General features: G+C 55.6%; 1 protein-coding gene across 1 annotated transcript in view; it reads left to right on the top strand.

Moving 5' to 3' along the window:
* Window positions 1–12685, top strand: part of SAP30BP (SAP30 binding protein) — a 36556-nt gene extending 23871 nt beyond the window's left edge. The window contains exons 5-11 of the mRNA XM_081804506.1: window positions 4507–4595; window positions 6993–7084; window positions 7858–7918; window positions 8380–8431; window positions 9299–9357; window positions 10623–10707; window positions 11005–12685. Of these exons, the coding sequence (XP_081660632.1) occupies window positions 4507–4595; window positions 6993–7084; window positions 7858–7918; window positions 8380–8431; window positions 9299–9357; window positions 10623–10707; window positions 11005–11186 (620 nt within the window). The 3' untranslated portion in view covers window positions 11187–12685. The remainder of the gene's footprint in view (window positions 1–4506; window positions 4596–6992; window positions 7085–7857; window positions 7919–8379; window positions 8432–9298; window positions 9358–10622; window positions 10708–11004) is intronic.
* Window positions 12686–12942: the final 257 nt, after the last annotated feature.

The raw sequence follows: 12942 nt of genomic DNA, 5'->3' as shown, positions 1-12942 counted from the left end.
CTCTGCTGGCACTTTGCTCTGTACCCAGGAGGGAACATGCCTCATAGCCCCAGAGTCTAGGACCCTATGTGACTTGGGAGGGCAGGGCAGTTATGTTTCTGAAAAATGGCACACATGTCATCCCAGTCCTGTGCTAACCCCAGCCTCCTAATCCTTTTTAGAAAGTCCGTTCCAGCAGTCCCTTTTTAGAAAGTCCGCAGGGACCAAAATAACTCTGTCATTTTGATTGTGGACTTTGTAACAGCTCTTCCAAAGCCTGTCCTAACCTCACGGACAGGGTGACCCTCCCTCTCTGTGATGACTGTGACCATCTTTCCCTGCCTGCTCTGTTAACCTTCACAAAGCAAGGGTCCTGCTTATCCAGGGCTGCTACGAATGCGGCCTACAGAAGCTACTCCTGCGCGTCCAGATGGAGGCTTTGTGGCTTGCAGCCCCTTGGACCTGTCCTGTTTTTGGACAGGATCCTTTCATGGGTTATGGGAGGTGGGGACCCGTTCTGGTTTTCCTAACTAAAAGAACTAAAAATTGTTCCATTACATTTGTTTTTTGAGGAAGGCTTGGGTAGGAACGTACCACAATGACCAGCCCAGACCCTCAGCGGGATTCTGCCTTTATCCCTGAGTGTGGGTCTTTCAAATCCTATAAAAAAACCAGAATTTTCCTAGACCTTAGTGTTCACTCCTTAGAAAATAGCCCTCAGGGGACACGCCCGTTGGCTTTGCAGACAGAGGAAGCCAAGCACGGCCTCCTGCAAGTGGGTAATCCACAGGGGCAGGTATGGATCAGAGCCTTGGTCTCCCGTTCCCTCCACGCCTCACCAGTCCCTGCTGTATACTCCCAAGAAACGGGTGGGGTTGTGGGGTCCGAAAACAGCCTGCCCGGGAGCCTGATGCTCTGCTCGAGGCTGCGGTGTCCGGCAAGCAGTGTGGTGGGGGGGGGGCCACATCAGCCATCTCCACCCGGACTTCTTCTTCCCCTAGCTTCCACCTGTTCTCTCCTTGCCACTTTGTGCCATCTGATGAGCTTTGGCAGATACACATAGTCAGTGTTAACCCCCATCACAATCACAGTCTAAAACACTGCTGTCACTCCAGGGGTACCGGCCGGCTCGGTTGGTGGAGCATGCGACTCTTGATCTCGGGGTCATGAGTTCAAGCCCCACATTGGGCCTAGAGCTAACTTAAAAATGAATAAATGTTTAAAAAAAAAAAACTTTTCCATCACTCCAAAATATTCCCTATACCCCTCTCCTTGCAGACTGTTTCCTCCCTTGGCCTCGAGCAAGCAGTGATCTACTTTCTTCACTATAGTTTTGCCTTTTTTAGAATTTCTTAAAGAGCAGTATTTCTCAGCCTTGGCACTCTTGACATTTTGGGCTGGAGAATTCCTTGTCGTGGGGGCCTGGCCTGTGTTTGACACCATGTTTTAGCATCCTCAGTCTTCAGGATGCCCCTAGTGCTCCCCTCCCCCACCAGATGTGACAGGGAAAAATGTTTCTAGACATTGCCAAACGTCCCCTTGGGGGCTGGGGGAGGTAATTGCCCCCCGTTGAGAACCATAGATAGAAATGAAATGACCATCTTGTTTTTTGTCTGGCTTCTTTCACTTACCATGTTTGAGATCCTTCCTTGTTACTGGACATATCCATAGTTTCATTTGACTGCTAAGTATATTCTTTCACTGTAGGGTTACCCCCATAGTTTCTTTCTCCATTTACCACAGTAGGCCTTGAAGCCTCATAGTCTTGGTTCCTCCTACCATTTCTCACTGACGAGGTCATAGTTTAGCTCTATCTGCACTCAACTCCTTTCGTTAATACCTCTGGAGATAGGACTCTTGGGTTGTTCCCCCAAAATGGGAAGGCTTTTCATATGTGTAGACAGCCCCAGGTTTAATGGAGCAAATGAAAGCAGAGAAGCTATCTCATAGGTCTCTCCAGCACTGTGGCCGCTTTGCAGAGCTGAGTGCGCATGCCCTCCAGATGGCCCACTGATGCCCCGTGGTCACACCTGGAACAGCGGCCTGGGGTGGTAATCCAGTAGGGTTCTCCGTGTCTCTGGTGAACTAGAGAGCACTCCACTGCTTCCTGCTCCCAGCCCTACAGTACCCCCCCAGGCACTCCTTACTCCCCACCATTACGTAAGCCCAACTGACGAGCTGCTCCTGCTCAGATTCATACCTGGCAGCTATGGATACCATGACTGTTTCCTGGCTTGGGTGTGCACAGGGGTGAATCACCGAGGTAGACTTCTCAGATCCTGAGTACGGCTGCCTTTCTAGAATGCCCCCAGCACACCCAGGAGCAGCCACGGTACCTGGAGCTGCCCCAAGTGCCTGGACACATTTCTCGATGGATTTCCTGGGAAAATGGTTTGAGGCTTTGTGGCTGCACAAATGACCATATTTGTGGGTTTGATGTCTTCTTCTTCAAATCATGCTGGGACTTAGGAAGGAGAATCACTGAAGGATTGCTCCTGGAAGCTGTGGAAAATTTTTTACCTAATTTTCTGACTGTCCCTTCACTTGCCAGTTACTTCATAGGAATTCTTTTGTTCCTAACCTGGGAGCTCAGGAGGGGCTCTCCCTCCCTGTCATACTATATACCACTTGAGACTTAGTGTGGTTAGGTTGCTATGGCAATGGTGTCACACCCTGTTTTTCCAAAAGGCTTTCCTGGCAAATGCCAAAGGGCATTCTTTGTCTCTCCGTCCTACACACACACACACACACACACACACACACTCTCTCTCTCTCTCTCTCTCTCTCTCTCTCTCACTCCACCCCAGGGAAGAGCTGCACCCTCCTCGCTTTTGCCCAAAGCCTGCCCGGGCCCTCCTTGCTTTTGCCTTCCAGAAATAATGAGGACCAGCTCACCCCAGCCAATTCCACTTTCATCTGGCCTCTGCAGCCTGCTTGAGCCTCTGGCTGAGAACCCCAGCCCCTCCCAGGGCTGAAAAGAACGGGGAAGCCAGGACGAGACTTGAACTCCAGCCAGATCTGGGTTCTGCCATTGCTTCAAGAGTCAGGAGACAGAAAGAAGGGACCGGGGAAAGAGGAACACGTAGTCCCCTGGTGGAAACCGCTCCTGGGCTGCACTGATGTCCTGGGTCCACAGCAGGATAGGTCACCCCATCCTGTCCTCTTTCCCTCACCCAAAATGGCTGGTCTAGTGTTGTCAGGACACATCCAGTAAGAACCCGCTGCCGACCATGGGAGTTGGCATGTGTAGTGTGCTGGGACTCTGCCCCAGCCTCGGGCTTTGCAGTGTGTGCAGGCGTGTTTTGCAGCAACTGAGACTGGCAAAGCCCACGGAGCCATCCCCTCAGCCCTGCTTAGCACTGAGTTCTTTATAGTAATAGTGAAACTCTGAGTGCAGATCCAAGTACCTTATCTGCTAAGAAAATATTAACCCAGCGCTGGGAGAGAAGAAGGCAAAGGCTGTGCTAGGCTATCAGCAGCCAGTCCCGGCAGCTACTCAGGGCTAAAAAATAGTCTGCCCAGGGCCTGGCACCCAATAAGTACTTGCTGGGTGTTATTGGTGCTGGTTTGTTCATTCTTTCCCTTCATCCTGCCCCACCCCACTCCGCCTGCTGTTTGCTCATTGTATGGTCCTTTTCATGAGAGAATGTTTTAAAGAGCACAGACAGAATCTTAAAACAAGCAGTGCATTGTCTGAGTGATCGAGAGCACACTCTGCAGGTCCAGGGTGGCCAGAGGCTATGGGGAAGAGAACAGAGAGCGAGCAGGCAACTTGGGTGGGCAGTGGCAGATCTCCGGGGGAATTATCCCTTGGGAGTTGTGGTTCTTCACATCAGGATCAGGCCTTTTGTTCCCAAGAATGAGGTGGACCAAAGGAGGGTTGATTAAAGGACTAAGTTAATAACCAACAGGTAACTTTTTAAAGCATCATTTATGCACAAGGCAGTTTTTAATGTTTTGAATCCTAGAGGAACTCTGAACTCTCTCTCCTCTATCTTGGGCAAGAGCTTCCAGAATTCTGGGAGGGTGTTGTAGGAACATAGCCAGTGGGGAGCTGGAGCTGGTTCACATTGTCAGCCTTTGGTGCTCCCCTCTCTTCCTGTGCCTGGGTCCAGCAACAGGAGCATCAGCTGATACCCCAGAAACTGGCAGATGCTGCAGATCAAAGCTCCTCCTCCCTTCCTCCCCCAGCAGGTTGTTAGACATTCACCAGCGCACCCTGGACAGACCCTTTCCTGAAAAGTTCACTGCTGGGACATGGTAGCGTGCATTCTTGACACCTGTCCCCTCTGCCTGAACTTCTCTTCCCCCGAGTCGGCACATGGCTGACTCCTTCTGGTCATTCGATCTCAACTCAGATGACAGAGGGGCCACTCTGAACACTGTTGTACTGTTTCATAGCCTTTCTCTCTCCCTAAAAAGGTCTTATGTGCCTTTTCTTTTCCTAACCATGTTTAGCCCCGTCCTACCCACCCCCCCCCCCACCCCCGACATACATCCACAGGAATTCACTCTGTTCTCTCACAGCCTCCTTTTCTGAAAGAGTCCGGAACATGTCACCCGATGAAATCAAGATCCCGCCCGAGCCCCCTGGCAGGTGTTCGAACCACTTACAAGTAAGTGCGGAGCTCGGCCACCACAGCCCGTGTGGGGGAGAAGGGCTGCTCAGGTGTCCGGCTTGGTCTGACTTTAATAGCCTTCTGTAGGAGAGACAGCCAGGCGGGCAGGTGCCTGAACGTCCTGGTTACCTGTCTTAGCCTGCGTCAGGAGTTTGCTCTGAGCCCACTGCCCTCTGCCATATCCCCTGGTGCTGTTCCAGTGGGACCCCAGCTTGCCCTCGGTGGGGTCCTAAGCCTAGACGGAGAAAATACCGCCGTTTTCTGTGTGACCCAGCTGAACCAGTGGGGAACTTTGCTAAGAAACCGAGGGACCGTGAGAATGGAAAATAGATTATAGAAATGCAAAAACACAACCGTTGATGTGCCTAAGAGTCTGTCCTCCTCTCCTGACAGAATCGCATACAGACCTGGCCTGAGGTTTTGAAATCCCAAGGAGTTGGAGCATTTAGTGCAGTTACTCCCTTGGGAGCAGGACCTCGGGGGGCAGCTGGGCCTTGCACCTCCTTTTCGGCACCTGCGATTGTTTCTCCTTGGCCCTCTGCGGGTTCCCCTGTGTGTGGAACCTCGTGACTGACACGAGGGCAGACACCCAGGGCTGCCCATCGTGGGCATCCGGTCCACCTGCTCTGCCTTTGATCCCATAGGTTCTGCTGGTGCCTCTGGCCACACACAGGCCCAGGGCACCATCCTAACGGATGGATGACTAAGGGGACCTGGGGCTGTGGAATGCAGCTGGCTGGGCAGGGCCAGAGTCGGGGCTGGGGGCACAGTGCAGATCCTCTTCCTTTCCCAGAAGTCTCCTCCCTTGGCTGAGTTGTCCATGAGCATAGCACCTCATCTCCCCGCCAGGCAACAAGCCACAGCCTGTAGGGACAGTCTGGCAGTCTGCCAGACAGAGACAACCAGCTGGCTCAGCCTTCAAGTTCAGTGTATTTCTCATTTTTAGATTTTCCTAATGGTAGAAACCATGACCTTAAGTGAACACTTTAGTTGACCTGAAATGGGAGAACCCATCTGATGGCCCAGGAAACCCAGGAAAGTAATCTGTAAGATACAGGTCGGCCTCAATTTCCTGAGCCTTCTGTGTGAGGCCTCCTGCTTTGCCCTTGAAGAGATAAACATTGAGGTTTGTCACTCTTGGTCGTCTCTTCCCTGGTAAATGTATTACAAACCTCTCTCTGCACTTCAGTGCTTCCTCTGGCCAGTCTCGGCAGAAAGATTCAGCCTTCTGACAAAGGGAGTGGATCACCTCTCCTGATGTACCCCAAGGGCGTCACACAGGACCTCCAGCCCTGCCCACCTCCTCTTGCAGGTGAAGAGTACCCCAAATATTTTCCTTCTGGAGAGTCTGTGCATTTAGCCACCACTAGTGGGGGAGGCTGCAGAGAGACCTTGCCCTGGGCCAGCCCCAGCCTTGCTGGGTAAGACTGCTCCTCCTCAGAGGTGAATCTGCCCTGACACTCGGGTTTCTGGGGCCTCTTCCCGCGCTGGGTGGTGCGGCTGCCAGCTGCTGCCGGCCTCCTCTCTGTGGGCCTTGAGACATCTGTGGGACTGGCCTGGATCTCTGCCAGGTGGTTCTCCTATTGCCCATTGAAAGCCAGAAGAGGGGTCTGGGGCGGGGGGGCGGTTAATGAGACAGGCTCTTGACCCCTGACAGTGCCTCTGTCGTGGGGACTGGCCATCTGTGAGCCTCCCTACAAAGGACACTTTGGGAAGTTTGTGAGGCCAAATCCAAAAAAACACTACTCCTTCCTTCCTCTGAAAGGACGTAACCTTCCCAGGTCTCCCACTGAGGACTTAACCCCGTGTTAAAATTCAAAACCAGGGGCGCCTGGGTGGTTCAGTCGTTAAGCGTCTGCCTTCGGCTCAGGTCCTGATCCCAGGGTCCTGGGATCGAGCCCCTCATCGGGCTCCCTGCTCAGCGGGAAGCCTGTTTCTCCCTCTCCCAATCCCCCTGCTTGTGTTCCCTCTCTTGCTGTGTCTCTCTCTGTCAAATAAATAAAATCTTTAAAAAATAAAAATAAAAAATTCAAAACCAGCATTGAGCCCCCTGCCCATCCTCTTTGGATGAATCAGGAGCCGATTGACAAGGGGGGGGTTCATCCATTGTCTTCTCCATGGTTTCTCTGCCTTGACCTTTTACTGCTTCCTCTGTCAGCCATCTAGAGGGAGTCAGGAGAAAGCAAAATGAAAACAGACTGGTCTCGGTTTATCTTATCTGTGCTCAGCGCTGGTCGCAGGCTGGGTGGAGAAAGACAATATGGCTGGAGTAGGGCTTCGCATGGCTCTGTGGGTCTCCTGGGTCCAAGTGTCCACCCAGCACATGTGACCACAGGCTGGGATTGCCAGTGGGTTGGGCGGTGGCATAAGCGCCCTTCTGTTTCTCTTCCATAGGACAAGATCCAGAAGCTTTATGAGCGGAAGATAAAGGAAGGAATGGATATGAACTACATTATCCAAAGGAAAAAAGAATTTCGGAACCCCAGGTGAGTTTCCCATGGGCCTACAGGGTCAATTGAGTCACTAATGTTGGCCCGGGGACTGGAATGCCCCCGTGGAGGTGGCAGGGAGAGGCCCAGCTAAGATCCCGCCTTTGCCCAAGGGGGCCACCACCCAGGCTGCAGTAACACAGACCAGGATGAAGAGTGAACGCCGAGAGGCCTGAGCTAGGTTCTCCTCCTCGCTCTGCTCCTAAGGCATACAGCCACACGAGGCCTCAGTCTCCTCATCTCTACAGTGAGGGAGTTGGACTAGACAGTCCCTGTGGGTTCCTCTTTCTCCTCCAAACTGTCACTGATGCTGCATGCAGGTGACAGGTTTTAGGAACAGAACTGTGTTCGGGTTTTATTCCATCCAGGGCCCTAGCAGGCGGCACACGTGGTAAAAAGTCCGGTATGGTGACATCAGGGACCTGCCCCAGCCCTTATGTGGGCCTGTGTATGGTAGCCCCGGCCCAGCCCCACAAACTGTAGGTCAGCTGTCTGGATAAGACCAAAAAAACACAGCCCTCACCTGGACACCATACTTGTCCTGGTGCCTGGCTAATGACCCATCTCTCTGGGAGTGGGGAGGACTAGGAATGATTTGTCAGGCCAGTGAATGTTTCCTCTTCTATCAGGAAGCTTGCTTGGAACAGTTCAGCTGGTTTAAAGGGTTTGTCTGAGCCCAGGAATTAGACAGTTCTGATCTCTCAAAATCTGCTGCCACACAAGGCATGGGACTAGGGCCTGCTCAGTGCCTTCTGCTGTTCTTCTTTCAGCATCTACGAGAAGCTGATCCAGTTCTGTGCAATCGATGAGCTGGGCACCAACTACCCGAAGGTATGCCTTGCACACACAGGCGGAGGGTTGAGGGGGGCTGTCCAGGGCCCTGTGCTCACTCTGCTGGATTCGGCCTGGAGCCACTGAAAGGCCCATGTAGCAGTAGTGCTGACTGAAGAGCTCAGTCTCCGTCTCCCCTGCATGAGCCCCCGTGGCTCTGAAATAGTCCAGGAGAGAGATTGCAGCGACAGACCTGGCCCCGGGGCCCTGAGTGGTTGGGGCCTGAGTGCGTACTCGCTGTGCTCCTACAGCCCAGCCCACAGACAAACGCTCCGGGAGCAGATCGGCCGCCCCTGTGACTGGAGACCAGGGATGACAGCCGAGCCCCTGTGCCCTTAAGGCAGGGGCCTCCAGGCCAGGAAAAATCCATGGAAAGACTTGGGGAGAAGGGACTTGGGTCTCTAAGCCAGTTGTCATCCAATGACCCTTGCTGGGTGCAATGTTAACTCTTTCTTTTGCAGGATATGTTTGACCCCCACGGCTGGTCTGAGGACTCCTACTATGAGGCATTAGGTAGGTGGCCGTCCATCCGTCTGTCCTTTTGTCTGTTCAGTCAGCCAGCCAACATGTATTTCAGGGTTTCCTCTGTGTCAGGCCATGTCCAAGGAGGTGGGCATACAGCCTTGAATGAGACAGACCCACTGTGACTTAGGAGGCTTATGACCTGGCACAGAAGGCAAAGAGGGAGCAGTCCCAGCAGTGAGGGGTGTGGTGGGGGTGCAGGCAGGTGAAGGGGGCCGGAAGGGGGGACAGCCTTGCCGAGGAAGTCCTGTACGGGCTAAGTTTGAAGGTGCAGGGAGAGTGTCCCAGGTGGGGGGACAGCGTGTCCTGAAGCCAGTGAGAAAGCGTTTTCTCAAGTGTCCCTCATAGGGAGAACGGGGAGGAATTTCAGAGTCCGAGCCCTCCGCTGACAGATCTTAACCCAGTAGCCCATGGAACAGATCTGGCCTGTAGGTGTGTTTTGTTTGGCCCGCACAAGTTTTGCTTTAATTTGAATGAGTTGCCAACATTTTACCTCAAATCTGTAGTCCCGGCTTCTCTTGGTCAGCGGGAAGGTCATCCACACGTGGCCTGCATCCCCACGTGGCGACAGTCAGCTGGTGCTCAGGAGCAGCCGGCCCCTCCCCACAGGGTGCACAGTCCCAGCCCCTGAGCCTTCCAGTGTGAGGCCTCTGCTCGATGCTGGCCAAGGGCCAGCGCTTCCATTTGTCCATCACGGAAGGACAGTGAGCCCCGTGGCCTGGAGGCTACCTGTGCGCACTGAGCAAGAGCACAGGGGACACGGCAAGTGCTGGTGTGGGGTCCCTCGGCCTAAAGTGGCCCTTCACGTGGGAGCTGTTCCCAGGGCTGCTTTTCTCAGATCTTCTCTTGTCTTTGTAGCTAAAGCCCAGAAGATTGAAATGGACAAATTGGAAAAGGCCAAAAAGGAACGAACCAAAGTAAGTGACGGGTGAATGTCCTGGTGGGAGGGGCAGGTATGTGCAGTGTCGTTTCTCAGCCCTCACCTTCAGTTTGAGCGTGCCTCTCAGGTGCTTCCATTTGGTTTCCTGGGGTCTTGGGGTTTGCTGTAGCTCCCTGCTCCCCTCACAGCCGCAGCGCCCCGCTGGCTCTCGCTGCTGGCGTCCAGGTCCTCCCCGGCCTGATAGACTGGCAGGTCTTCCTTCTGAGAGCGCTTTCCTGGCCTCCAGATCTGATCTCCGCAGTCCGCCTCAGTGCCTCCTTGTAGGTCCCGTGTCCAGTGGCCAGGTGACCCCTTATTTTAGGGCCCTGAGCACCACTTCTTCCCAAGCAGCACGGTCTGAATCCTTTGGGGAACAGAAATTTGGCTCTGAGACTGAATGTCCTCAGGGCACCAGCTGAGGCTCCAGGATGCCTCCCCACCCCCAGCCAGGGGCTGCAGCCCTGGTGTGCTGGCAGCTCTCGGAGCGGCTGCTGGGGTGATCAGGTTTTCTCATTCTTAGTGCTGGTGGAATGTCCCTTCTGGCCCTTTCCCTCCCCGTTCCAAACCCCAGGCTTAGTGTGGGCCATGTCTGCAGCGCCCGGGGATCAAAGCTGTGCTGCTCCTGTGCGGGTGGGTCCACCTCCACCCAGAATGTGAGGCAGGGCAGCAAGTCGGTTTGCCCTGCATGTGCAGAAACTTGGTGACACCGGGGAGCATTCCTTTGTGTGTTTGGAAGGCTCTCCTCGGAGCGCCTGGGTGGCTCAGTCAGTTAAGTCAGACCATGACCTTTGGCTTTGGTCAAGATCTGAGGGTCCTGGGATCGAGCCCCACTTCGGGCTTCCTGGACGCAGCAGGGAGCCTGCTTCTCCCTCTGCCTGCCGCTCCCCCTGCTTGTGCTCCCTCGCTCTCTCGCTCTCTGTCAGATAAATAGATAAAATCTTTTAAAAAAAAAAAGTCTCCTCAAAGTAGTAAAAATAGGTCCTCTCTCTCCGTCTTCCTCTGTCCCTCCCCACTCCTAAAAAATAAAAGGGGCCCCTGGGTGGCTCAGTCAGTTAAACATCCCACTCTTGATTTTGGCTCAGGTCTGGATCTCCGGGTCGTGAGATCGAGCCCCGAGTCAGCTCCATGCTGGGTGTGGCACCTGCTCGGGACTCTTTCTCTCCCTCTCCCCCTCAACTTAAAAAATCAAAAGGTGGTGAGCCAGCAGAAGGACGTGGATAGACAGTTGGGTACCGCCCTTACCTCTTTCCTCTCTCCCTCCAGATCGAGTTTGTGACGGGCACCAAGAAAGGTACCACGACAAACGCCGCGGCCACGACCACCAGCACGGCCAGCACAGCGGTGGCAGGTAGAAGGCGGCTTGTCCGCTTCCCGCCGCACCACGCATGGAGCCAGGGTTTCCCTGCCTTGTTTGGGGGAGCAGGGGCCTTGGGGATCTGGGCCTCGGCTCCACCTTGCTGTGCTTTGTTCTGACTCCCGAGCTTGTTAAGGCCTCTTGGGAGCCTGGGCTGGGGTCCCCCGTTCACTGGCTGCCCCTCACATTTCTGTGGCTGGGCCCCCAGACTCTGACCGCTGGTCCCGCTAGAAAAGGGACTGTTGCTGTTCGGTCTGTCTTGGCCCTGACGCCTCCCTCGCCTTGTTCCAGATGCCCAGAAGAGGAAGAGCAAGTGGGACTCGGCCATCCCAGTGACGACGATAGCCCAGCCCACCATCCTCACCACCACGGCCACCCTGCCCGCCGTCGTCACGGTGACCACCAGTGCCAGTGGCTCCAAGACCACGGTCATCTCTGCCGTGGGCACCATCGTGAAAAAGGCCAAGCAGTGACCCGAGGGCCCAGCTTGGGGTGGCTCGGACATTCTCCGAGGGGAGCTGCCGCTCCAGGACCTGAGGAGACTGTGCAACCCGGCGACTGACGTCGGTGCCCAGGTGCCGCCTTGTTGACTTCAGGACTGGGATCTGCTCCCAGATGCCACCCCCCGAGAAGCCTCTGTGCGGCAGCCCAGCCGGGAAGGGGACATTGGCACAGAGGAGGCGGCCGCTGTGGACAGTGTCCACACACCACTCGGAGTCCGGTGCCCTCTCAGAAGCGCCATATTCTCACATCTCGGGCCTCTTGGCTGCACGGGCCTCTTCTGTGGTCAGTTTTGAGGCAGAAGTGGAAGTTCCGAGTGCTCTCTCCAGCTCCTCTTGTTGGGGTGGCTACCTCAGGGTTGGTGGTAGAGCGGCCGAAGCCCGCGGCACTAGTCCGTGGGGGTGGCCCAGGAAGTTGCCGTGGTCATTCCCAGCGTCTGCCTCGGCGCGGGCAGGCGAGAGTCCAGAGAGTCGGGGGGGTGGGGGGGCTCTTCCCGCTCTGCGCTGCCCTGATCCTGAAACCCGGCCAGTTCTCAGACAAGAGCCGAGGCCTCCGGGGGGGATTGAGTCCTCCCCAACCACTTTTTAGACACACCCCAGCTTTTGAAGTCAAGCCAGTTACCAGAAGGCCTGGGTTGGATCCCCAGCCCACGCAGGGAGCCCGGGAGGCCTGAGCGCCTGGCCAGGGCTGCCTGGTGCCTCAGTGCCCAACGAGCGCGGCCAGCAGGCTCCCCGCGGTGTGCGACATGAATCACCTCCTGCCTCGGCCGGCGGCAACTCATTGTTTACGTGGAAGCCAGGCTCTTGGGAGGCTCCTGCCACCCCACCTTTCCTGTGCCTGTTATCTCGGCCCCACAGCAGTGCCTGGGCAGCGCCTGCGGCCGCCGGGCTCCTCTTGAGGCCAAAACCAATTCCAGCCGCTGTCGGCCCATGAGTCCAGAGGGAATTCACTCGCCTTCCTTGCTCCTTGGCCACTCTCCAGGCCCGCGGAAGGGCTCCGTGTCAGAGAGGGAAGCCGGGCCGGGAAGAGCCGTGTTGCTTCGGTGGCACGGGCGGAGCATTGGGAAGGAGGTGCTGAGATGACGTCTGGCAACTGCTGCATCACCAGAGGAGTAGGACGATCCTGCCCCCCATCCCCCAAAATCACTGTGGACTCATGGGCATCCCTCCCCGCCTCGCCCCCCTCCACACACGTGGGCGCTGAGAGAGGTCAGTGGTCACCCTCCCCTCCTTTGATGGGACTTAGCAACCCTGGAGAGGAGCTGCGACCTCCAGCGGAGGCCCCTCCGTCGTGCAAGGGCCCCGGGGCTTGTGCGGGAGGCCGTGCGGCGCCGCGGGAGTGGCCGGCAGGCACCCGGCACCTCTGCTCTGGATCCTGGTTTGAACGAGTTGTGTTTTAGTTGTGTGTCCTGGGCCCTTAGCTCTGTGAGGCTTCCCGATCAGGTCCCCGGAATAAAGCTTCCTAAGGCGACTGTGAGGCGTCCACGAGGTGATTTATGCACGAGCTGTATGAACTGTGAGGTACAACTGTTTGTTGCTGGCCCATCCAGTTCTTTCATTTAGACCAAGGAGAGACGCAGACTGCACAGCAGATAAGACTGGCCAGAGACAGGACGCCTGGGTGGCTCAGTCGGTTAAGCGGCTGCCTACGGCCCAGGTCATGATTCCAGGGTCCTGGGATCGAGTCCCACATCGGGCTCCTTGCTCAGCAGGGCACCTGCTTCTCCCT

The sequence above is a fragment of the Leptonychotes weddellii genome, chromosome 15 (assembly GCF_054177405.1).
Source record: "Leptonychotes weddellii isolate Sample4059 chromosome 15, ASM5417740v2, whole genome shotgun sequence".
NCBI classification, from domain to species: Eukaryota; Metazoa; Chordata; class Mammalia; order Carnivora; family Phocidae; genus Leptonychotes; species Leptonychotes weddellii.
This window is presented reverse-complemented; position numbering and strand designations above follow the sequence as displayed.